General features: G+C 34.5%; 3 protein-coding genes across 4 annotated transcripts; 2 read left to right on the forward strand and 1 right to left on the reverse strand.

Annotated features, from left to right (window-relative positions):
* Positions 1-1,854: 1,854 nt before the first annotated feature.
* On the forward strand, positions 1,855-3,927 carry LOC123315837 (alpha-2-macroglobulin receptor-associated protein). The gene is made up of 3 exons (XM_044901714.1): positions 1,855-2,276; positions 2,361-2,778; positions 2,830-3,927. The coding sequence occupies exons 1-3, from the start codon at positions 2,076-2,078 to the stop codon at positions 3,309-3,311; spliced, it is 1,101 nt and encodes a 366-aa protein (XP_044757649.1). The 5' UTR covers positions 1,855-2,075; the 3' UTR covers positions 3,312-3,927.
* LOC123315835 lies at positions 3,857-5,731 on the reverse strand. 2 transcript variants are annotated; one of them, XM_044901711.1, is made up of 3 exons: positions 5,579-5,731; positions 5,383-5,526; positions 3,857-5,324 (listed from the first exon to the last, which is right to left on the reverse strand). In XM_044901711.1, exons 1-3 carry the CDS (start codon positions 5,614-5,616, stop codon positions 3,998-4,000), a joined length of 1,509 nt encoding a protein of 502 aa, XP_044757646.1. In that variant the 5' UTR covers positions 5,617-5,731; the 3' UTR covers positions 3,857-3,997. The 2 variants fall into 2 exon arrangements, with proteins under 2 accessions (XP_044757646.1, XP_044757645.1); XM_044901710.1 differs by having other exon boundaries at positions 5,383-5,532.
* Positions 5,732-5,841: 110 nt separating this feature from the next.
* On the forward strand, positions 5,842-24,326 carry LOC123315834 (protein wings apart-like). Its single transcript, XM_044901708.1, has 13 exons — positions 5,842-6,375; positions 6,709-7,136; positions 9,403-9,721; positions 12,805-13,409; positions 14,723-14,968; positions 16,022-16,270; positions 16,358-16,573; positions 16,692-16,914; positions 19,597-19,712; positions 20,355-20,454; positions 20,534-20,704; positions 20,761-20,951; positions 23,526-24,326. Exons 1-13 carry the CDS (start codon positions 6,210-6,212, stop codon positions 23,607-23,609), a joined length of 3,114 nt encoding a protein of 1,037 aa, XP_044757643.1. The 5' UTR covers positions 5,842-6,209; the 3' UTR covers positions 23,610-24,326.
* The last annotated feature ends 240 nt before the right edge of the window (positions 24,327-24,566 follow it).

The raw sequence follows: 24,566 nt of genomic DNA on the forward strand, positions 1-24,566 counted from the left end.
AAGTTGTAAAGTAAAAGGTTTTCTGAGAGGGAACCTAAAAAAATGAAAAACATAAGGCATAATTCCTAATTATTTACTGCTTCTCTCTTTTTGTGGATTCTCACTTCTGTAAAACTGTTCAGGATGGATTGGTTTATATGATACCAACACTTCACAGAAAAAATATTATATTATATTTATGTCCCCTGCATTATGGCATCCGTTTCCAATACAATACTGGACCATTGTTGTTATGAAATTCTTCTTATTCAAAATGTTTTTTGTTACTGCAAAAACCACTTTGGTCACTCTGGGAAACACATAGACTTAAAAAACACTCACCAAAAAACTATATTTAAGCTTTGAAAAAGCACAAGAGATTCTGTTCAACAGCTAACTTGACTTGATATATAGACATTTTTCGAGTTTCTTAGGAATGTAAATAGGAAGTATATGGCTTCTAAACAATTTTTCACCATGATTTTTACTAAAATACTGACAAAAAGACATTAAACAATGTAATTTAAAATTTATCTACGAAAATGACATTTAAATTTAGGTTATAAGAGTGTAAACAAAAACACGCTAGAGAGAGAAAGGTTGCTCTACTTCTTCCCTCTCTCTCGGTCACAATTTCCGACGAATTTTGCTACCTACGAAGCCATTCCAGTTCCCATAGAGTTCAATGATCAGGGTATTTTCGTAACCCGGGTCGATCGCGACCCACCGGCTCAGGGATCGGGTCAAAAGATTCGATCATTTCGATCACTTCGATCACAGAATCCGAATATGCTATATTAACTCATTTATCGTGTATCAAGCCTGTTCAAATGTGATCGGGCTCAGAAATGAAAAGAGTGGGTTCTAGATTGTGGTCAGAAATGATTTTAACGGGTTTTTTATATATGAAATGTATTTACAATTGATATTTTATCAATTATCATACACCTAATTCGATCATTTGGATCATTCGATCATAAAACCCGATTTTGTTACATCGCATTGACTCATTCACCGACTTTCGAGCCTGTTAAAATTTTATTGAGTTTCGAGTTTAAAGATCGACTCAGGAAATGAATTTTTCTAATTAAAGATGTATTTTTGTGATAGAAGATCATAATTAAATGGTCCAGCATTTTCAGCCTGAATGTGGCCAAAAGTTGCGTCGTCCTAAATCAAGAGGTTTTTGTTATCATTAAATTAGTAGAATTTCATTTCTTCCGAAAAGTTTCTTTTCAATTCCGCTTAATGAGAAATTTCCCAACTTTTAGATGTACTTGTTCAATTAATCTATCGCTTCCAACTCCATAATTCACAATCGATCCTTATGGGTTCTTTAAGATACAATTATTCGATCATTTCGATCTTTCCATCGCGTCGCCTCTCACAGTTTGTCTATGGCCTCTCATTCGATCTTTCGATCTCGACTCGATCAGGCTACAATACCTATTCTTGAATAGACAACCAGCGATACGCGATACACCCTACAACCAATGCCAAAACAACCAATCCATCTATAGGGGGAAACTGAAAGTTGCCATCTTTTGTCAAATAAACAATGTATTGAGAAAATAGTCACTTCAGTCAGTCGAATTCTGTAGTAATGCTCGTGTCCAGAAGGCGCAGGCGGGTCGAACTCGAATATGACCGAATGATCGAAATGATTGGGTCATTTCGAGATCGGTGACTCGATCACTCCCGCACGGGTTACGATCGAATCCAAACGATTCGATCGATCGTGATCGACACAGCCCTAGAACACACCCACTTACTTATGCCAGCAGGCTGAGTAACTCTTTGGTCTGGATCTGGAGCATAGGGTAATAAAAACAGAACACTAATATAAGTAATAAGTAATAACACAGAACATCAAATGTGGGAGTAATAACCTTGTCTAATAATAATCCCTGGAGTCAGCTGATTAATTCATCAAATAAACATCTCGTAGTACTTTGTCTATGCTGTGATAAATAGGTAGTTATAATTATCTTCTCACATTTCTCAAATCAAAAATCACTTCATGAAATAATTCTGAATAGGACTCAACTACGAACGGATTTCCATAAAAAGTATTCAACTGTTTCAATATCCCTGTGATGTTCAATATGAATACCCAACAATTGTTACTATTTTTTATATTGTTGAATACGGTATATTGTCATAATAAATATAGTAAGGACCTGAATACACCAGAAGTTCCAGAGGAAGATTCGGATTTCAGGCCACATTACTTACAACATTTAGATAAACCATTTAGAATGTCTAAACTGAACTTACTGTGGTCCAAGGCTGTAGTTGTAAGTAATTATTGTATAGTTTTGTTTAGAAAGTGGAAGTCTGGTGCTTATGATAAGTACACTAATGAGCATTTATCTTTATAGAGGCTCTCTGAACCTAAACTGAAATCCTTGCTTGGGGATCTGAAGTTACACGATAAATTAGAAATAACATATAAACATGATAGAGCTCAAGGAAAGGATAAAGATGGATTGAAAGAGGAAGAACTACGAAACAAATTAAAAAGGATAATGTTAAATTATAATTTATTAGATCAGATTGAATCTGTTGATGATGGGGGGCATAAAGCAATGAATAGTGCTTCCAATAAATATATAAACAAGAGTTTATTCAGGGATAAAAAATTAAGCAAATTATGGGAAAAAGCTGAGCATTCAGGGTTTACTGCTGATGAATTAGAAACTCTCAGGGAAGAATTTTTACATCATCAGAATAAAGTTGATCAATATTATGCACTACTACATGAAGTGAAGAATAATACAGATGATAAAGTTCATGAAAGTAAGTGGACATCAACCAAATTTATAATTATTTATGAATATTAATTTTCAGATTCTATTGATGAAAAATTGGATAAATTCAACGAAATTGATAGAGCAGAGGAAAATGACAAGCCAAACAAGGATTATTTACATAAGGCTAATTTAATTAGAGAACAAAGTAAAGTGATAAAAGAAGGTTACGATCATTTAGCTCTACTCACAGCTAAAGGACCTAGTAGTAGAGAATTTGTTGAGCCTAAAGTTCAAGGTCTATGGAAAATAGCTGTAGAATCTGAATTTTCCCCAGATGAATTGGAGTCTTTGAGAGTTGAGTTATTACATTATGAGAATAGGCTGATGAAACTGAGGCATCTACAAGCAGAACAAGCTATCAACGAAGAAAAATTCAATTTACATAAAGCAGCTTTAGGAAGTAAACCTGGAGATGAATCCTTTGTGAAAGACCAAATAAAAAAACATGCAAGGAAAGTAGAAAAAATTCATTTGGACTTAGAAAGTCGCATTCTAGAAAGACATGGAGGTGAGCTCTGAGTATAACTTCTGGATTACATGAATAACAAAATGAAAAGATCTGATTAGACCGGACCCTTCCAATGGAAAGATTTCTTTTAATTCTATTTATTGCCTTAATCATTCAACAATCCTTAACATTTTGCTGGCTATTGTATCCAAGTGATCATAAAGTTTATATTGTGCTTTCATTGATAGGGAAAGGAAGGAAACCTGGGGTCTGCACTCCGTGCACTGGCACAGTCTAAATTAGCTGATGACTGGAAAGGCCTTTGAGTATATCACCTTTATGTGGTGTGTTCAACAACTTACTTTAATCCTTGAGTAGTTAATTTTCATCAAAATTAAATACCTAGAAAAAATCACAAAATATGCTAAAAACAATATGATTTTTTTATCATATCACTTGGATTTGATAGCTGACATAATTTGTTGCAAAAGGGTATCTAAAATGAACAAATATAATTGAAAAAAGATTTTTTTTGTATGAGCTCTTTCTCAAGTATTTACAAGGTAGGAAAGCGCCTCTGAACTTGTCCATTCAATAGGAAAGTATTGAGGTCTCATATACTCTAGAATAGAATTTATATTACTTCTCTATTTTCTGTAAAAATTTATAATATATATATTTATAATATCAATAGTGTTTTCCTTTTATATTCACCTATGGTATGGAGATATAAAGTTATAGTACTTTTTTTTCTCTGTCACACTGATTCATCATGAATTTTCAAAATTTCTAAAGATGCATGTTTAATCTGCTTAGCTAATAAGTTTTTAAAATCAGTATTGGGATCCGAGGTACAAATATTCTGATACATATTGTTCATGATTTTTTTCAAAGCAGTTAAGAATTCATTCCGTGAAACTTCATTATCAGCTTTCATTTCACTTCTATTTTTTTCTTCAGTAAAGTTGAAATACGGCTCTACTATGGTCTTCAGTTGTGGATCATGAATCCCATCCTTTATCTTTTTTAATTCAATTATGTCATCTGCTGTTAGTGACAATGATTCAACAACACTTAAAATTTGTGGCAGAATTGACATAAGATGATTAGTTTCTTTACTAATGTACTCAAAATAATCTGTCTGACAAGCAACATCGCACATATTCTCGTCTTGTTTCAAAGATAATTCTTTTGATTGGGAGTCCTTATGGTTTGCATATTTTTTATGGAACTTATCAAGTTCACATTGTAAATTTTCTGATTTCAACTCTAAAGATTTTATCTTAGATTCAAGTTTCTTAAACTCGTTTTTATTGTCGCATTCCTTGAGTGGGACGATTTCTTTCAATTTTGAAGTTAATAAATGTATTGCCTCTTTCAATTCAGAATTATTTGTTTGATTGTTAATCAGTACTGATGTTAACAGTTCAATTTTTTCACTAGTAATTGTTGATTCTGGTTTTAATACCGTATGTTCTCTAGTTCCAAGTTCACTTTTATTCCTTTGTACATCATTCAATGTATTCAGAGAGTTCGAAAGCTCCTTTATATACGTTTTTTTACCTACCTCATTAGAAGTGCAATTTCCATTAGGTTTTTCATCTCCTTTGGAGGAAACCACATTTCTCATATTATCTTTCACAATTTCAAAAGGTGGAAGTTGGGATATCCCAATTTTCTCCAAACGTGTTAAAATATTACTCCTATCATTTTTATCATTTATACAGTCAACTACTGCTCTAGGTGATTTAGTACAGCCAGTTTCTAGGGTAAAATCAAGTGAAACTGTTTGATTTCTATTATAATTCTCTGAATCTTTGAGTACTTCAATTAATCCTCCATATTTAGCATATTCACTGGTAAATTCCAAATATTCAGTTTCATTTTCAAATTCCAATCTGAATTGCTGCTCTCTTTCATTCAAAATTAAAGTGCGATTGTTGGTATATTTAAACAATTGTTTTTCACATATAGGGCGACGAATGAAAATTTTTTTTTTTGATTGATATATAAGCATTTCTGTAGGGTTTGCATTTGAATTCACTAGTGCAATTACATACTTTCCACAAAGTTTTCCATCATGACTAAAAATTTAATGAATGCAAGGACAGGTTTTTCAAATCACTAACTGCACTAACTTACCTCTCATACAACTGAATATATTTATGAAATGTCTTGTAATTTGTTCCTGGAACTGAAGTTGAAGAACTACTAGGCTGTTTTGGGGCTTGGTATATTAGACTTGAATTACCAGCTTCATAATCTTTTTTAAAAAGGGCTGATAATCTACAACTTATTATAAATTTTTTCAAAATGCATTAATTGAATGAAATCATACTTCTCGGTAGACTCGAAATCATAATCATCGTCATTCATCTCAAATAATATGTGAACTCCAAGAAACAAGAATTGCTTATTTATATATATTTTTCAAGAGATATATCTCTGTACTTCTCATGACAAGTTTTCATAACAAAATAAAAAGGGTTATGTATACAAAAGTAAAAAATTGACGTTTGACATTCTGATTCTGTTCTGCGCAGAAATTCTGGCAGAAAACTCCAATTCCAGTTGTCTAGTTAATAACAGAATAACAGAAAGCAAATCCCCCATATCGTACGTTGTTTTCATAAAAGTGCTTTTCTTGAAAAACCGTACTGAGAAGAGAAAAAGATAAATATTTACCACTAATCAAATATTCATTAAATAGTGACCTGAATCAGAAAGAAAATATGTATCTATAATTTGAGGTTATTAATTTAGGAATAAACTGTAATATTTGTGAAAAATGGCGAAGTGGTTCATCGTGAGACGTTTAGAAATGTAAAGAAGCTACAAATCAATTGAAAACAAACTCCATATGTTTTCTGAAAATTCGATTGAGTATCGAGTTTCAATCAGCCAGATGCATAATACTTGCTAATGATGCTTGGGAGTACGTCCAAATATTAATTTAAATTCCAAATACAATGTCCAGAGGTTATGGTAAATATCGTCGGGGGGCTCACTCCCATGCTAGTTTTCACTTTGATAACATCTTTAAAGAAAACAGCAATAAGCCTTCTGCTGCAAGATCAGCTGCTACTGTAGGGAAATGGGGAATAACGTCTTTCACTTCCATTCGTACAGTTAATGGTAAGTTCTCATTGAATATTATTTAATGTTCACACAACAGTTGTTAACTATACAAAGCAAACGCAATTTCATTTTAGGTGTAGGTAAAATCTATCTGTGCTTGCTCTGTACAGATCACAAGTGTTTTGAACCACTCTATAAACAATCCTAATATTACAGAATTTGCAAAATGAATTAGGAAGTTATAATATATGTTGGTTACTTCTAGAATTATTATAATAAAACAGTTTCATTAACTCTATTGCCATGGCATCTTCAATTCATTTACAGCAAAAATGTGTTTCATCCTGATGTTATCTTTTCAACCTTGTTCATATTTGAAATTTTTTTCAGGATTTGGTCAAAGGGAGCCTGATAAATCCCCTACTGTGGAAAGTGCCCCAAAGCCTAAAAAATTTTTTAAAAGTAGGAATGCAGATACTTCAGATGCAAAACAACCTGTTAGTAGGCATTCAGATCCTGATTATGAGCATCCACCTTTGAAAAAGTTGAAACCAACTAATGAACACACTGAAAAACCAACTAAAACTTCAGTAAGAAAGTTTTTCTCATCAAAACACAATTCAGATAAGACTGTTCTAAGCTCTAATGTAAATAATTCCAAAGCTAACAATGATAGTAAGCCTCCAATCGTTTTGAGGATATTTAGAGGTAAATCTCAACTGCTTAGTGATACTGAAGAATCGGAAACTACATCTATACCAAGTTCTACATCAAATGCTACCTCACCCAGAGCCTTAAGAGACCTTTCTCAACCTCAGGTTAGTTGAAATTTATTTAAATATTTTACGTTTGTCAATAGCATAGTAGAAGATCCTTGGAAAACAATGATCCACAAAGGACATTAAGGTCCATACAAATTAAGAATTATTGTCTTTTCTCTTAGGCCCAGTATTATCACCTGTGGAGAACTAAATTTATTCGGCAGATAATTAAAAATGCTGTCTTTTCACTATTAGATAGTGTTTTTCATTGAATAACTATTCCCTATTTGCCTAATAAATCTGTCTTTGAAACTTACGAATAAGGCCTATCGCAGACATGCAACTTTTCAGTTTCGTGATAGTTAGGCAGCAGTTTGATTGCAAGCGGTCCGAGTGCGCACACATATGTAATCGTTTAGTTTGTGTCGAGGCTGAAACTATTCGATCGCAAAACTTTTCAGTTGCATGTCTGCGCGGCCCCATATAAATGCATTTTTCTCACTTCTGCAACTAAACAGTTGCAAAACTAAAAATTGCAGGTCTGTGGCAAATATGAACATAGATCGAATGTCAGTACGTCATTGTATGGTTATTCTTTGTGTGATTTGCACAAAATATTTGCATTCTAGTTGGAATTGTGACAATTTTACGATGAGGTGTCTTATCTTACATCGATCAGGGTAGAGTTCTATATCGTGTTTTTATAGAATTGTTATTTGTCAAATAACTTCATGTAAAAGTTCCGAAATGAGGTATCCTTCGAATTAAAAATTATTTGGCAGATATTTATTCACGATATAGGTAGTTAAAATCCATTCGTAGGTGAAAGTATAGGACATTGCCTCAAAAATGATTCTAGTGTACCCAAGGTTTCCTTCAAGGCTGTTTCTATACCTTTCCAACTTCAAATTGAAAGTAATCACATTCGAATTGAGATTAAACAAATTCAAAATGAGAATATGCAACTTCAAAATGATAAACACAATCGAATTGGGAATAGACACATAATGGGACAAAACAATTTTATATTGAGACCAGTCATTTTCAGTTTTATGTCATATTTCATGAGAATTGTTCTGAAGTAACTAAGAATCTGACATTCGATTATTCCGCTCCTTCAATGTAATCTGGCATAGTTAGAATACAAAACACTCAAAATGATCTGATCAATACCATTTTTATTTGACAATACATCTTTTTAAAGTTTCAAATTTAAGTGGAAATCTGATTTCCAAATATGAGATTTTTTGTCCCATTTTAATTGTGTCTATTCCCAATTCGAAAGTGTTTACTATTTTGAAGTTGCTTGTTCTCATTTTTAATCTGTTTAGTAATTTGAATGTGATTAGTCTCAATTTGAAGTTGAAAAGTTTGTGTGAGGTAGGGGAGTCATTTTACGAAGTGGAAGCGAGACAGATAGTGAGGCTATTAATTAGATTCCTCAATAATAATTGTTTCAACATCATTGGTTCAGATACTAATATCATCTCAAAAAAGATGCCTACTGCAGCGTTACAATCATTTATTCAGTTCGAAACACCTAAGTACAGAGCAGCATAGAGCAATTCGAAGCCAGCTGCTATGGCACAATAATATGAGACGCTACTGTACAGGGCAAATTTGGCGATTACTGAACCGAATTTTCAAAGACCCTGTATTTGGCTAGCAAAGGCTGAATAAGCTGGTATGTAATATAACCATTACTTTTCTCCATGTTGAAGGAATATATCATTGAAGTAAGCTTTTTCTAACTTGTGTTTCTCTTTCCCTTATTTCATATCGTCCTTTCCAGTTTTATCACCTCCAGATAGGAGGCTATAATTTTTTCAATATCATATATAGGGAGATTAGATAGAAAAATTCGCATAGATGAAGGTATATCGTCTTTTGTGTATTTATTTGTGAGCCCTATCGTCGGTATTCTTGCAATTTTCTGGCTATGTACTCTTTTTGAAGAGTAAATTTTGTGATAATTTCTAGCCCATTTTTAAATTTCATATGGTCTAATGTTAGAAGTTCCTCAAGGCTTTAATAAGTGCTTGGTTTAGGTTCGCTTCCCAAAGGAACGGTGTCATGAGCCTTACATAAATCAATGGACATCAGATGGGTTTCCTGATCCATTATTGATTTCTCATGTATTATTTGCTTTCGTTAAAATATATTGTCATTCCAGGTTCAAACAGTCCTAAAACATGACAATTCTTCCTTCTCCCTTGTTTTATATTGTATTGCGTTTTGAATAAGTTAGGCAAGAATTAAGATTATGCTATCACCAATTACAAATAATTGCGTTTGACTTAAGCTTTTAAATTTCTATTTGTAGGTTCAAAGATCTCCTAATTGTCGCATCACTAGGTCTGCAAGAAGGAGTATGCAACAGGACAGTCCTAACACTGCTGATACACCCGGTGAATTTTCTCTCTTTATGTCACCTAAAGATGATGTGGAACTATCGCCAAAGTATATTCCCGCAGAAAAGTATGAGGCTGAGAGGCGAGCTCTGTACGATAATTTATTGAATTCCAGTGTACCAGTCTCCAAGGAAAATGAGAGTTTAAATGATGAAATCCCAGAAGAACTTCAATCACATAGTAACAATGCAGAAAGCATGGAAAATGCTTCTTTAGAAAATGAAAATTCATGTAAGTCCAATAATTTAATATTTTCTTCCTGATAGTACTTTTATGCTCTGAAAATTTTTCTTAGTTTTGGATTCCTATATAAAATTGAAACTTTATAATGAACAAGTAGATTTCGAATAAATAAAAAATTCGTCCATCATTTATACAGATTTGGTTTATGATTTCGAAAAATAAACCTTTGCATAAAGTGGGACTGTTGATGAGGAATATTTTGAAAATTTTGAATAACAGATTTTTGTTTCAAATTCTGCCTTTTATACATATAATAGCTAATGCTAATATATTTCTGTTGATTCATTCAATTTAGCCATCTTTATGTTGTTGAAAGTTTTATTGTGATCTCGATTGTGATAGTGGATTGCACAAGAGGAACTGATAGCTTGATCAAATATATATCTAGTCAATACATCTGATATTCAACAATAATCTATCCTAACTAATAATTGTCAGAGACATACGCAGTATTATCAAGTTTTGAGTTATGATAGATTTTTTATTTTGATTATTTCATTCAATATTTCAGCACAAAGATGTTAATTTCGATATTCACAAAACTGTTTCCAAATTTATTTATTTGTTTTTGCAGTATTTTCTGTTGTCATATTTCCATTACATTTTTTAATGTCACTACAATCCGCCATCTTTATGTTGTTGAAAGTTTTATTGTGATCTCGATTGTGATAGTGGATTGCACAAGAGGAACTGATAGCTTGATCAAATATATATCTAGTCAATACATCTGATATTCAACAATAATCTATCCTAACTAATAATTGTCAGAGACATACGCAGTATTATCAAGTTTTGAGTTATGATAGATTTTTTATTTTGATTATGTCATTCAATATTTCAGCACAAAGATGTTAATTTCGATATTCACAAACCTGTTTCCAAATTTATTTATTTGTTTTTGCAGTATTTTCTGTTGTCATATTTCCATTACATTTTTTAATGTCACTACAATCATTTCAGAAAGACTCAAAACTAGTTACCAGTGAAATTTTGTATTATGAGAAATTCCATTGAGTGCATTATAAAAACATAGTAATAATTTCAGAATGTCCCAATCTATATTTGTTCTGTGATCCATAGAGCCTTTGACTTGTACGTACCATTTCAACAGTAGATTCTTGAGGTTAAAAGAAACTCTTTTCCTCCACCATTTTTTCCGATTCGGACTAGATAAAAAGATATAGTAATTTTAAAGCTGCTCGTAGACCGGTAGAGTCGTAAACCGTAGAGCCACTGAGTTATACCCCGGCTCTTGTAAATTATATAAATGAATAAATATATGAGGGGTTCAGAGCTGAAGTGAACCAAGTCCATTCAGCCTAGTTTCGAGATGAATGGCTTAGAAGATGTTTATCAACCATTAATTCAAAAGTGACTTCTTCAGATTTTAAAAGGTTAGAATGTAAGCATATGCTTACATAAGAATAATAATAAATAAAGAAGTCACTTTTGAATTAATTGGTGATAAACAACTTCTAAGCTATTCATCTCAAAATTAGGCTGAATGGACTTGGTTCACTTCAGCTCTGAACCCCTCATATGAATAAACACGCTACCGCTACGCGACCACGATTTCTGTCGTTGAGAGGTAGCGCACTATAATTTGAATGGTAGCGGTATCCCCAGTGTGCGAACTCCCATTTAAAATAAAGTGCACTAGTGCTACCAATATAATTCGCTATTTCACAGGAGATGAAATGCCAAAACGATTATACAACGTCGTCAAGAGTACATTCACTTATTAGTACGAGGTAACAATGCGAATTTTATTGGTTTATTTAAACTCTAATATTGCCAGGAGACCCACTTTTACGGCCTGATTCGCCTAAGAATACATAAAATGATTTTCATAGATATCGAGGCCAAAAACAGTATATTAGTTTGATCGATGCAGAGCACCCAGCTCAGTAGTCACTGCCAACCACTGTGGCGAGAGACAGTTTTACAACCAATCAGAAACGATTTCCCTTAACCCAAACCTTTTCTGTCCTAGAACCTGCAGTACTGAGATCCGTGTAGTTAAATTAATTCAACTACGCTAGAGTGTTGTTGACTAAACTTAAGTTGCAAGGGTGGGGAGATGTGGCGACAGTACGAAGCTCTGAAAACGTGAAAACGAGCCTTAACTTATATTCGCGTTGCAAAATAAGCGATACGCCCTCTGGTGGCAGCTAGAGTAACCCGAATATGGCTATAGAAATCGGGTCAGATTAGCGCGCATTGGAGCAGCTATCATAAAATTATGCGGTGCCGTTCAACGTGCAAAAAATTCAAATAATTTACTTTTATTTATTTTTACTCGTGAAAATATCTTCAGTACTTACACGTCATCACCCTTTCAATCGGCTTTGAACTGATTTGCACCACCTTTGTATATCTTCTCGATCAAAACCCCGTTATTTCGTCTGATCATTGATAAGAGTTTAGACATTAATTCAGAGAAAGGTTGTTGTGGGAAGGGCGTGGCCTCTATGTTAATGGCATCTCTTCCACTTTCGATGTTGTGCTTCGTCCACACAGTTCGGGGCTCCTAGGGTCCGTTAAGCGGACCCAAGTTTTTCAAAATTCTATGGTTCTATTCTTTTACTATTATGTAGTACAGATGATGAGTTTTATAATCACTGGAAAATAAAGAAACCTTGATAAAACTTGGTATCTCAGTAACTATCAGCCATTTGGCGCTGATGCGCACAAAACGTTATACTGCGGCCAGTTTTCAAGTTGATGGGATATGTATTTCTGGAAATATCAGGATTTTTTTCTGGGATCCAAGCAGCATTGGGTGAATTTAGTACTTAGATTTCCAACAGTCAAAATAGGAGTTTCGACTCCATGCCATGATAAGTTCAGGAAGTTCTTGAGTAAATGCATTTCATTCAGGATAGTTTTCGTTAGAAATAGTTTATACTCTTTTGTATCTAAATAATAAACATACTGCGAAATAGATCTGCTGACCTTGGCAAAACTTATTCTCTAAACCAAATATTCTGTTGTATCATTTGAACTCCATGACAATATTCAAATGTGATACTCTAGTGAAATAGTATTCAAATAATTTGCAATCCTTTCAGTACCAGAAGAACCTCAAAATCTGGAAAAACCAGAAGAAAAAAATAAAAGCCTTGAAATGAATAGTCAAGAATCGGAAAATAATAATTATAGTGTACCAGAAGAAATTAAACTTGATGTTCCAATAGAAGAAGTTCCAATAGAAGAAGCTCCAATAGAAGAAGAACCTAAACCTTATCATGTTTCAACCATATCCAAAGACTGGCTCAGTGATTCAGATAGTAATAGCAATAGTACTGGTCCCGATTTAGAAAAACCCTCAGAGAAATCAGATGTTCTAGAAAATCCTGTCTATGAAGCCACGCCTGTACCTCCAGAAAGTTCTAATAATGGTGATGAGGCTTCTGCGCCTCCGGTGAAATTGGTGATTTCGAAGAAAAAAGGTAGTATTTTCAAGAGCAGAGCTCTTGTGTCAGATGGTACAAAGAAAAGAAGAGCATTGTATAAGCACAAGTGGAGCGATGATAAAGATGGAACACCAAAAGCTCAAGAAACCGCCGTGAATAATGTGATACCAGATGAATTTTCTTTTGACGATATTACAGTTAAGGAGAAAACACAGGACAGCAAATCATTGGAATTTGAAGATGTCAAAAGTGACAAAGCTGTGAGTAGGACATTCTCAGACATTCTCATATACGGGGATTTCCTCGGTGGGTGGCTTATCAGACATTTATGGAGAACGGATCATGAGATTGTTCTGTAAATTTGGGTACTAAAATTCACGCTTCTGATTTATCTGACCAAAATATAGTATAAGTACTATAAACTTCGTAATTTCAAATTTATTTATTACAACTTTTTTCGCTTCTCTATACCCATCTGAGGATTTTGTCTAATACTTTCCTATCCCTTTTCCGGATACTTTCGGAAATATCAACGGTTTTCCACAAAAAATTACCAAAAACATGGATCCAGTGAAATAGGCACAGAAAGACATTTCATACTTCAGGGAGCTGAAATTCCTGAGATGCCAAGGAATTTCTTGTAGAAAAAACTTTTTCTTTTCACTCGATACAAAAACACAAAAAGTTTATTTTTTTCAAATTTAACATCCTACTTTTTATTCCATATTTTCAGAGAAAATCACAATATGCATCTTATGATGTATTATTCCATACAAAAACCTCATGGTTTCGAAAAGTCAAATTTTTATGAATGTGGGGATTAAGAATGCCTTCAGTCGAGTTTTCAATGATTTTAGTTTCGTAGTTAACGAAATTAACGTAGCAGAAATTCTATGGTAGCTAAAAACCCTCACAATCCTATAAATTTTACTTTATTTACAAAATCATGAAGTTTACATTCAGGAACATGATTTTGATTGGTATTTTGATTTTCTCAGAAAATATCAGAGGAAAAGTAGGGTGTTCCATGTGAAAAAATAAAATTTTTGCCGTTTTTGCATCGAGTTTGTATGCTCATTACAAACCAAGTTTTTTCTACACGAAACTTATCCTCAAGATTACAGTGACCATATTTCAGCTACCCAAATATGAATTGTCATTTCTATGCCTATATCATTGGATCCATGTTTTTGCCAAATTTTTGTGGAAAACCATTAATATCTCCGAATGCATCAGGAAAAGGGATAGGCTAGACAAAAATATTCAGATGGAGATAGAGAAGCGAAAAAATATATTATAAATAGGGTATCCCATTTGAACTGACGAAGTTTGTAGTGAGGGGCAACATCACAACATTGAAAATATTTTACTCAGATAGATCAGAAGCGTAAACCGTAGTACCCAAATTTTCAGAACAATCCTATGATCGGTTCTCCTTAAACGTCTAATAGGCAACCCACCAAGGGAAACACTGTATTCAATGTTATTTTCCATAAAAAGACTCTCTTATGATTCATAATATAGCAACCAATATTATATGATGGGGTTTGCTTATGCTAAATTCAATTTTCAGTATACTAGAGTTAAGAATGTGAAAAAAGCACATCAAATACAAGAAATAGGAGAATTTCAAGAGTTCAATGATGATGTTGAATATATATTGGATACCCTGCAAGATAACAATCCTATCAGCACAAGATGCCTTTCTGCAATATCATTGGCATCCAAATGCATGGCACCAGCATTTAGAATGCACGTTAGGGCTCATGGGACAGTTACAAAATTTTTCAAAGCCCTTCACGACGCTACCAAAGATCAGGTGAGAATTATCTCTTTGTTGTTGTTGTTTGTTTTGGTTGTACTGTTTGTTGTGAAATTTGATTTGTCTATGTCCTGGTTATTATAAAATACAACAAAACAAAGTTCTGCTTTGAAGGTTTTATAATGGATATTTGCAAGTTGTTGCTACTACATTTCGTGATATTATTATTTTTAATAATGAAGTGATAACGAGCATCGACTCTTCTTCGGCGGAACGTTCTCTATTTAGTTGTCCCGACGATGACAAATTGACTAGTTCAATTCAGATCGTAACACTTGATATTCTTATCGGCGGGTGGTATGCATCTGAATATAATTATTATTATTGTATTTATTGCTTCAAGGCGTTATCATTTCATTATTTTACCGCTGGCATCAATTCTGCCGTGAACTGAACGTGTTCCCACCTTCTCAATTCTTACACGCATATTGTCTGCATTAGGCAGACCAGCATACTGAATTAGAGGAAATATGGGACAGATGCCATTGTCTTCGTCTGGGTCTCGATCTGGAGAAGATTGAATCGGATCTCATTTCATACTGGGTGGCTCCCGAGTACTACTCGATAATACTCAGAAGCACATGACCCACACCCTTTTGGACAAGCAATCACCTTCACATTTTTTCTCAACTATTCATTTATACCCTGTATAATGGCATTATGTCATCTTGTTCAGAGTTTTTTCTTTGACCTGTGGATGTTTTGACAAAACAGCTGATTATAAATAAATTGTCTTCGTCTGGGTTTCGATCTCGAGGAGATTGAATCGGATCTCGTTTCATACTGGGTGGCTCTCGAGTTCTACTTGATAATACTCAGAAGCATATGACCCACACTCTTTTGGACAAAGAATCACGCTTACATTTTTTCTCAACTATTCATTTATACCCTGTATAATGGCATTATGTCATCTTGTCCAGAGTTTATATATTGACCTGTGGATGTTTTGCCAAAACAGCTGATTATATTGAATGTTAGGTGAATAAATTTTTGTAATATTGTTGAATATCTATGTGAAATTATTTTAATTCTTTTTGTTTTTTTTTTCAGAGCTTGGGGCTTTGTACAGCAACAGTAATGTTTGTTTTGAGTCAAGATCGGCTCAATATGGATCTTGACCGAGATTGTCTTGAACTCATGTTAAACCTTCTTGATTCAGATGTTAGTTATCAGCAAGCACTGGACGTGAGTGGATTGAGCTCAAGCCAATTAGAAAAGAATAAACAACGGGTTAGGGAGCTCTGTGCAGAAATTCAAAGCCAAGGACATGCTATGCATTTGAATTTAGACATGATAACGGTAAGTTATCAAGTCCAGACATGACATGACAGATCCAAGAACATTCATTTTAAGGTTATTTTTGTGATTATTCCTCTTTTCATTTAGGTTGGTCAGTTGGCTATGGAAACCCTGCTAAGTTTAACATCTAAGCGGGCTGGTGAATGGTTCAAAGAAGAACTCAGGGAGCTAGGAGGATTGGAACATATTATGAAGACAATATGTGAATGCTGTCGTCAGGTATCAGATTATGTGGTATCATGGACGGATGTCCTTCTCGACAAATTAAGAAAAATAGATAGATGTTTGAGGGTCTTAGAAAATGTAAGTTGCAATCAGCATAATCATATTAAGAAAATTACAATTCGGAAGTGATTGTTTAAAATAACTTGTTTACATTTGTAATATTATTTTTTTAAGCATCGCATTGTTCAATTTTCAGGTTACGCATAATAATGAGGAGAACCAATTGTACCTGTTAAAATATAGTGATGGGGTTATGTTGGACACATTAGTGAATTTATATAAGCTTTGTGATAGGGAAATTCCGTTATATCCAGTGACAGACATAAGTGATAAAGAATCTACGGGAACCATTATCAGAGAAGCACTGTTAGTAACTTTGAAATTGTTCATCAACTTAACCCATCATTTCAACCCAAAATGTAAGTATTCTACTGCAAATAATGACAACTTGTATAATATACAATGTGGGTCATGGTCGATGGTATGTACAGTGTGTTTCACGTAAACGGGCCACTGAATTTTTCGACTTATTTGTTGGGCATTAGTAAGTGAGCCGTCAATGTGATTATTTTTCACTAGCTTTTCCAATATCTATCGAACATAGATATGGAAGGGAAGTAAGTTTAACTTTTGGTGGCCAAAATATGCCCTCTAATGGAATGTTTTGCGGTTTTTCAGTTATATCTCCCTATGAAAGCAGAATAAAGATCTAACACCAATCCAAAAAACTTTACAGCACTAAATTCTGATTTGGGTCTTTGCCATTATAAATACACGATACGACGATTTTTCCAAAAAACTTACATCAGGACAAACATTTCACGATTTCTCTGAAAATTGGTCCTAGTTTGGTGTTATTTAGTATGGAAACAGTCAATTTGAACAAGACGTGCTTAGTCTCATTCGACCCAGAATTTTGGTTCTTCAACTTTTATAAATAGGTCCTTTCGTTTGCATAAAAAGTGTAGCACTTTTCTACACTCGATTTGATTTACACCAGTGTAGAGGAAGTGTAGTTTATCTATACCTAGTCAAAAGGAGATATAGATAAACTACACCGTCTCTAGACTGGTGTAAATCAGCCAACAAATACTAAAATCGAGTGTAGAAAAGTGCTACACTTTTTATGCAAACGAAAGGACCTATTCTCTTTTCTCATCTATTGGGGGAAATACTCCCGAAAAGTGTTGAAAACGGCATTCTACCTGAAAATTGGCAGAATTTCTAGGTTCCTTAGGGAGGGAAAAGGCTGTAAGCGCTTGTGCATAATTTAAGAATTTTAAACTTACATTTGGGTCCTTTCCATAAAATGAAGGCATTCGAAGATGTTTTAGAAAAAGTAATCCAAACCTACTGTTTAACCTCTCAGCAAATCCAATATTCCTCCTTTCTGGATAGTTACTCCCCAGGTTTTAACAGAACTCATTTTCTGCAAAAAAATATGTACTGATTACTGATTGCTGGGTGTGTTGGTCGGATGAACCAAATCTGCCACTGCGACCAAGCGGTCTATTGGAGCACACAGGCAAGCTCGTAGAGCTAGACCTCTCCCTCCAGTCCCATACTACTCAAAAAAGAGATGATGTCGGAGGGGGAGTGGTTCTTGAGACAACCAGAGAATGTGCTCAATTGTTTCGTCCTCTTCTAAGCAGAGTCTGCAGAGCGGGTCATTGACGATGCTGAGTTTTTTAAGATGGGCTCTGAGTCAACAATGTCCTGTGAAAACTGCCATTATGGACCTCAGATTGGTTCTGGAAAATCCTAGCCAACGATTGGTGTATGGGCTGGGAGGCACTGAAATGGCCCAGTGACAATGACGGAATCCAGTACGCTTGCGCCAGTATTCCAGGACCTTTTGCCTTATCCAGCTGTTGTTCCGTTGGAAATTCCTATTCTGGGTTCCGGGCCAATAAGCGCTGATGAAATGATGTCTCCGACTCTCCCAGACTAGCACTGAGTTCAGTCAGCGGTCTACGACTGTAGACTCCGGCTCCAGATCCCTGGCTGGTTCTGGAGCCATCAGTAAATCAGCAAGGTTATTGTAGATAGAACTCCTAGTGACGGAGCCATTCGTCTCTGCTTGGAATCAGAGAACTGAAGGTTCCATCCGTGCTGGTTCTTGTGATTATTCTCATGCCCATCACCTCATCTGCCTCCAATTGGGCTACAAGAAGATTGGGCACGAAAAAGAGTTCGTCAGACTCATTTACGGTAAGGTGGTGGAGCCTGTGAGTTTCTAGTCTTGCCTCTACCTGAACAATAATGTGAAGGGGGGGGGGAGGTATAATAGGCGGAATGCCCCCGAAATCATGAGGCATGCCGTATCTAGATTTAACTGCATATGCAAAATATCGTCATCGAGTGTAAAATATTTCAGCAACAGTTTATTATAAATGCATATCTAGAAAAATAAAACCATCAATTGCAGCAATAGGCTTGTTCGCAGAGTGGTTCAAAACGGTTGTGAACTGTACAGAGCAAGCGCAAATGGATTTTCGTCCCCCTAAAATGGAATTGCGCTTGCTCTGTACAGTTCACAACCGTTGTGAACCACTCTACTAACAAACCTAATTTTAGCTTATCCTATCAACAAACGAATTGTAGTGAGGATGTGACCAGTGTATGGATAAAGGAAGGAACAAAATAAATAAATACGTAATTAAATTTTTTCAAGAAAATCGAATATGTCAATTCTTGATTGAACACCTTTTTATTTCATTTGAAAAAAATATGTTATTCACCATACCAATTTTTTACACTATCATTTATTCAATTTGCACTGTCTAATAAAGTAGAATAAAATTTGAGTAAGTTATTCGAAAAAAATATTTGATCATAATTAAATCGCGTCGTCAGTAAACTTTTTATGCCATAAGGTGGTTAATTAAAAATAAAAATTGACCAGTTCAAGCGTTTTGCTTGAAAACATTCAATTACGCAGTTCCTTACTCTATCTACACTGTATATGTACCAGCAAATTCTATCTGTTATTTTTTTCCTTAAGATAGTACCAATTATTTTATCAATCTGTTCATCAGTACCAATCCCTTGAGCATATTGCTGGCTCAACATCCAAAAGTTGTTATATAAATTTTTTACAGCTATTGGCGGCTGTTTGATTGGAGCTCGAGTAGGAATAATAGATACAAGTTTGCATCTTCTTCTACAAGTGCCCCTTTATATACCAGAGCAGAAAAAGTTCGAGTTGGGTGTTTTGGTGAGTACTTCTGTTTGAACAAGGCAAAACATTCTGAAAAAATTTAAATTATAAAGGTCCAACTGAAAATTTCATGAAAATGATCAAAATTTTCAAGTATGGATTATAATTGAATCTCGTTCTATTTCATTTAAAATTTTGATGAATCATTTATTGCCAATTCTTATGTATGTTGGGAAATTGTGTGTTCATTTCTGTTTTCAAATTACTACTTATTTGTTTGAGTTATCCAGCTATAATTCCTACAAATCTTTTCAGAACTGCTGTTATTCAATAACATTAATTCATTTCAAGAACTGTTATCCAGAGGCGTATATAAGAATTAATTTTTGAGGAAAATAAAAATTTGAATTTAGCCGTGTTAGTAAATGAAAAATTACACTAAAATAAAATTGTTAAAACTATCGGAAGTTTTCAAAGCAAACGAAAGAAAGCGGAAAATAATTTTAAAATATCAAATGATTAGAATCGTAAGGTTTGCGGTAGGATTTCCCCGTTCTCCCCTCTCATAGATGACCTATTAGTTTAGTTTAGTATTTAAAATCAAGAGCAAGGTGCTTTTTAGAATAATAGGCAGATTGTAAAATTTCCACCATTTCGAATTATTTTTTTCAGATAATTTATTATATACGTCTTTTTCAGGTACTTATGTTTTTAATTAATCTAATTCAGGACAATGAAGCCAACCAAAAATTACTTCTTGAAGCGAAAGCACCTCCACAATCAGAAAGTATTTATTCCAGTGAGTACTCATTGTCATATCATTTCATACATTTATATTCAAATAGCCCTTATTTCTTATGAATAAAAAAAATTTACAGGAGAAGAAAGTGCTGTTGAAGCTTTGATCAAACAATTTTATCATTGGGAGGGATGTGCAAAAATTGCAGAAAAAAGAACAAATGCTATTTTAGATGGGGAAAAAGATACTGAAAGCGAAAAGACTCAATATAAGAGTAATGAGGAATTCATTGAAGAAACTGTGGCAAAATGTGAGTGGCATTTCCCGCTATGAAATTATGTTTTATTAATTATTTTTTTTTTGTAGTGCTCCAAAAGGCTGGTACTCACATGGAGTTTACATTCCTAGCATCCTATATTGTTATGCTGATTGGGTTCTTGATCATGCAGAATGAAATGTACCAAAACAATGTGCGATTCTTCTTGAAGGGAAATAATTTTGTAGATATGGTGGATATTTTGAAGAAATTCTTCAATTTTATGAAGATGACTGCATCGGTAAGTAATTTCAGAGAATTATCCTATCACAAAAATTTGAGCTGCATGAATTTTAATTTGCTCAGAACCGAAACAAGGTTCTAAGAAGATTGATGAGGCGGAATAAGTAAATTTTTACCGCGATGTGTCTCAAGGAAGGTAGGGATAAAATCTGATGAATAATTCTTCAACGGGTTGCCTTCGGTTAAAAACCTGACTGTAAACACCGTATGGTGTGAAAAATGCCTAAGACTCTTTTCACACCACGGGTTTTTACTGTCGGCATTTTACCTGAAAACGATCGGATAAAAAATTATCTGGTTTTATCTTTTATCCGTACGGCGCGCATTTCTCACTGTCGAATCTCAAGGTAATTACAATTGGCGAATTCAAAAACGTAAACGCCGCTTAGAGGATAATAAATCAACCTCGTATTAAGTAATATTGAAGATGAAAACCAGCTGAACCGTACGGTAGATGGTGTGAAAGCTAGAGAGCTCCTCCATATCCTTATGAGGATTTGGAGGACCTAACGGCGATAAGCGCCTCCGAAAGTATCACGCGGGGGTGCGAAAGTTAACTATTATATCAATGTAACTCAGGATATCGGGTAAAAACCGGATGCTGTGAAAGGAGTCTTATTGGGTGATTCTAATTGCAGTTCGGTGTCCGTCAGGTTGTTCCAGACTAGGTTCAATAAGAACCTATTGTTTCGTGGGTGTAAACATTATATGAAAGTGGCAGTATCGCAAAAACAGGGCCTGATGTTCACAGAATTCCAGAAAGTGTTGAGAGGGTGAGGTATAATCGTTTTTGCGCTCTCTTTGGCGTTCGGCGCTCAAACATGCAGTTGCTCTGGGGATTTCTGATCGCACTGTGAGACTTTTTCTTCACAATAAAATTGATGATTCATCCCTACAAACTACAAACGCAAGGGCTAAGAAAGCGATTTTGTTTCTCTCTAAACTGCCCTCCAATACTCATGACGCCCACGTGTTGTTCAGTGATAAGGCCCATTTTCATACGCAAAGAAAATATGCCTTATTGTTATATTTTCAATGCCTGTGAACTTCATGAGGAGCTACTTCACTGTTACTGTGAATGCAGTTCTCTACAGAGAAATTATTGAGTTATTTTTCTTCTTGAACTTTTGGACATATTGTAACGATCTATGGGTTAGCTAAAATATCTTTCTTCTTTATGTCTAATTTATTTACACAACTACTACACTCATTTATGTACAAGGACCAATTGTTTACAGTTACTAGTTTACTTGCACTACTTTGCACTTTGTAACTCTTCGGGATTCACTGTTCACTGTTTCGCCGCGCGTATCTTTTATATCGATACGTCGGGAATGTTCCAGCAGCGTCCAGAGAAGCTGGGAGCAGTCGTTTTCGAGCGGCAGCGAGGGCGTATTAAGGAGATTCGAATGTTATATGCCCCCTTCTTAATACGTTTAGTTCCCGAACACCCTGGTTGGTTTGCCTGAACCTACTTCCTTTCTGCAGCACCCTTTGTGTTCGAAATAGCATTCCACACTCTTCTCCTTTGGCACAGCTAGCTTCTTCACCTTCAGCTTTGCGAGTTCGCCCCTCAGGATCAATAAAGTATCCTACAAACCTCTGCAGCTAAGTTTGTTATCGGAGAATCTCTTGGTTACCAGGTAAAAGAAGTAGAACTGGTCATTAGTGAGCCTTTTGGCTTTCCCGGGACGAGGTTGTTGTTTAAATAGCTCAGGTATACGGCAAAATTTCTTCTTGAAGACGAATGCTGTGGACATATGAAGGTCTTCGGCGTCAACTTGGGCTGAAGTATTATCTTCAGACACAGAAAAGAGATCCGGCTGCTCAATGGCAACTCCTAATCTTGCTTTCCCAGTTCCTTCATAGTTTGACATGAATTGGTCGAAACTTATTTCATCATGATCTCCCCCCTCGGATGGTTTTCCTTCTCAGATGGGTTTTGTTATTTACGTCATAGTCCGCCTCGTATTTCGCGGAAGGTTTATATGAACCACTCTTCTCTTTCGCCGGGGTAGTTTTTGGATACGGTACACTACATCGTTTATCCTTTTCATCACCTTGTATGGTTCTTCCCAGTCTTTCAGTTATTCAAGTGATAATTATCTCACGCGCTCCGCTCGTTGCCCAAAAGAACACGAAATATGAAAAATAGTGTTACCCAACGTGTTTTACACAATGATTTTTCTAATTTTGAATAGGGTGTGGCTATGAATTCCAATTAAAAGTACCAAAAACGTCTACACAGGCTTCCCTCGGAGATTCCATTAAAATCGTCTAGTGACGGAAATTATTCGAATTTTCACTCCATTGTTATGGTAGCAAGTATCGTTTCATCATCATTTGCGAAATATTTGACTTTTCGCAACTGGTTACGAAAAGTATAACGTTTCAAAACGTCAATGAGTTTTGAAAAGTATAACGTTTCAAAACGTCAATGAGTTTTGAAACGTGTCACTTTTTATGTCAAAATTGGAACAAGATATTTTAGTCAATCCAAGCTATTGTCGGAAATATGCCCTTTGAAAGAAGTAGACGGCAGGAAAACCTGAAATGTTTTTTTATTTTTCAGACTGAGGCTTCCAGTGTTTGTGCTATCAAGACGACAGAAAAAATTATAAAATTTTTGGAGGAATGTGATAAAGAGTCTTCTTAAAAGGAAATGAAATGAGGGAATTCAGACAATTAGCACAAAAATCTTCACTTTTCAATTGTACATAATAAATTTGGTTTACATCACACAGCCTCATTGTTTCAGAGATTTATTAAGGTTAGATTGAAAAATGGGTAATAACTATTTTACTGTATATTATTTTGAAGAAATCGGGTAAAGTTTTTATAATTCTGATGAGAGTGTTTCGTTTCGCACCCATTTTAGGATTTTAAATGACCAGAAAATTATGTATATGTAATCAGAAAACGTTGCAGAAAATATTTCTTAAATCAGTACTACAAACATATTTTTTTGTAATTACTTTCTTACATCTAAGAACCCTAAGAAAGTGACTGAAGATAAATTTCTTGAAAATATTTCATTAGTTTTGTATATAAGAGTACATAGAGAGTATAAATATAATTATATTGATTTCTATCAGTACTTGGACATATGTTCACTTCAACCATTCATAAAATTATTTTAGAAGTTTCCATCTACAGATGATATTATATATTTATATTGAATTTTGTTCCGAAATTTGTTAGTATTATAGTTTCTTAGATTTCGATTTGTTGTTTGACTCTAATTTTATACTGTAAGTTTGTAAATATTGATGAGAAATTCCATATCCTTGTTTCTTTTGCTTTATTTATTCAATATTTTTTAAGATTGTATGTATTGGATTGTTCAAATGTAAATACAATTCACTTTTTGAAATTGGCTTTTCATTTTCCATCCCGTGTTGAAAAAGTACGTAGTGAAGGAATAATGTTAAAAACATTTACATTACATTACATTGCTGAATCCTGGTACCGGGAATAAAACTACAAAAAGACAGAAAAAGAAACAATAGACTTAAGGAAACCTAGCCAAACGATCTCAAATGAGGTAAAAGAGGACTGGAAGAGTCCTCTCCATGTGATATCTAGGGCACTGTGAGCCTTTTGCCAACTAATA

This window comes from Coccinella septempunctata, chromosome 6, assembly GCF_907165205.1.
Source record: "Coccinella septempunctata chromosome 6, icCocSept1.1, whole genome shotgun sequence".
Classification (NCBI taxonomy): Eukaryota; Metazoa; Arthropoda; class Insecta; order Coleoptera; family Coccinellidae; genus Coccinella; species Coccinella septempunctata.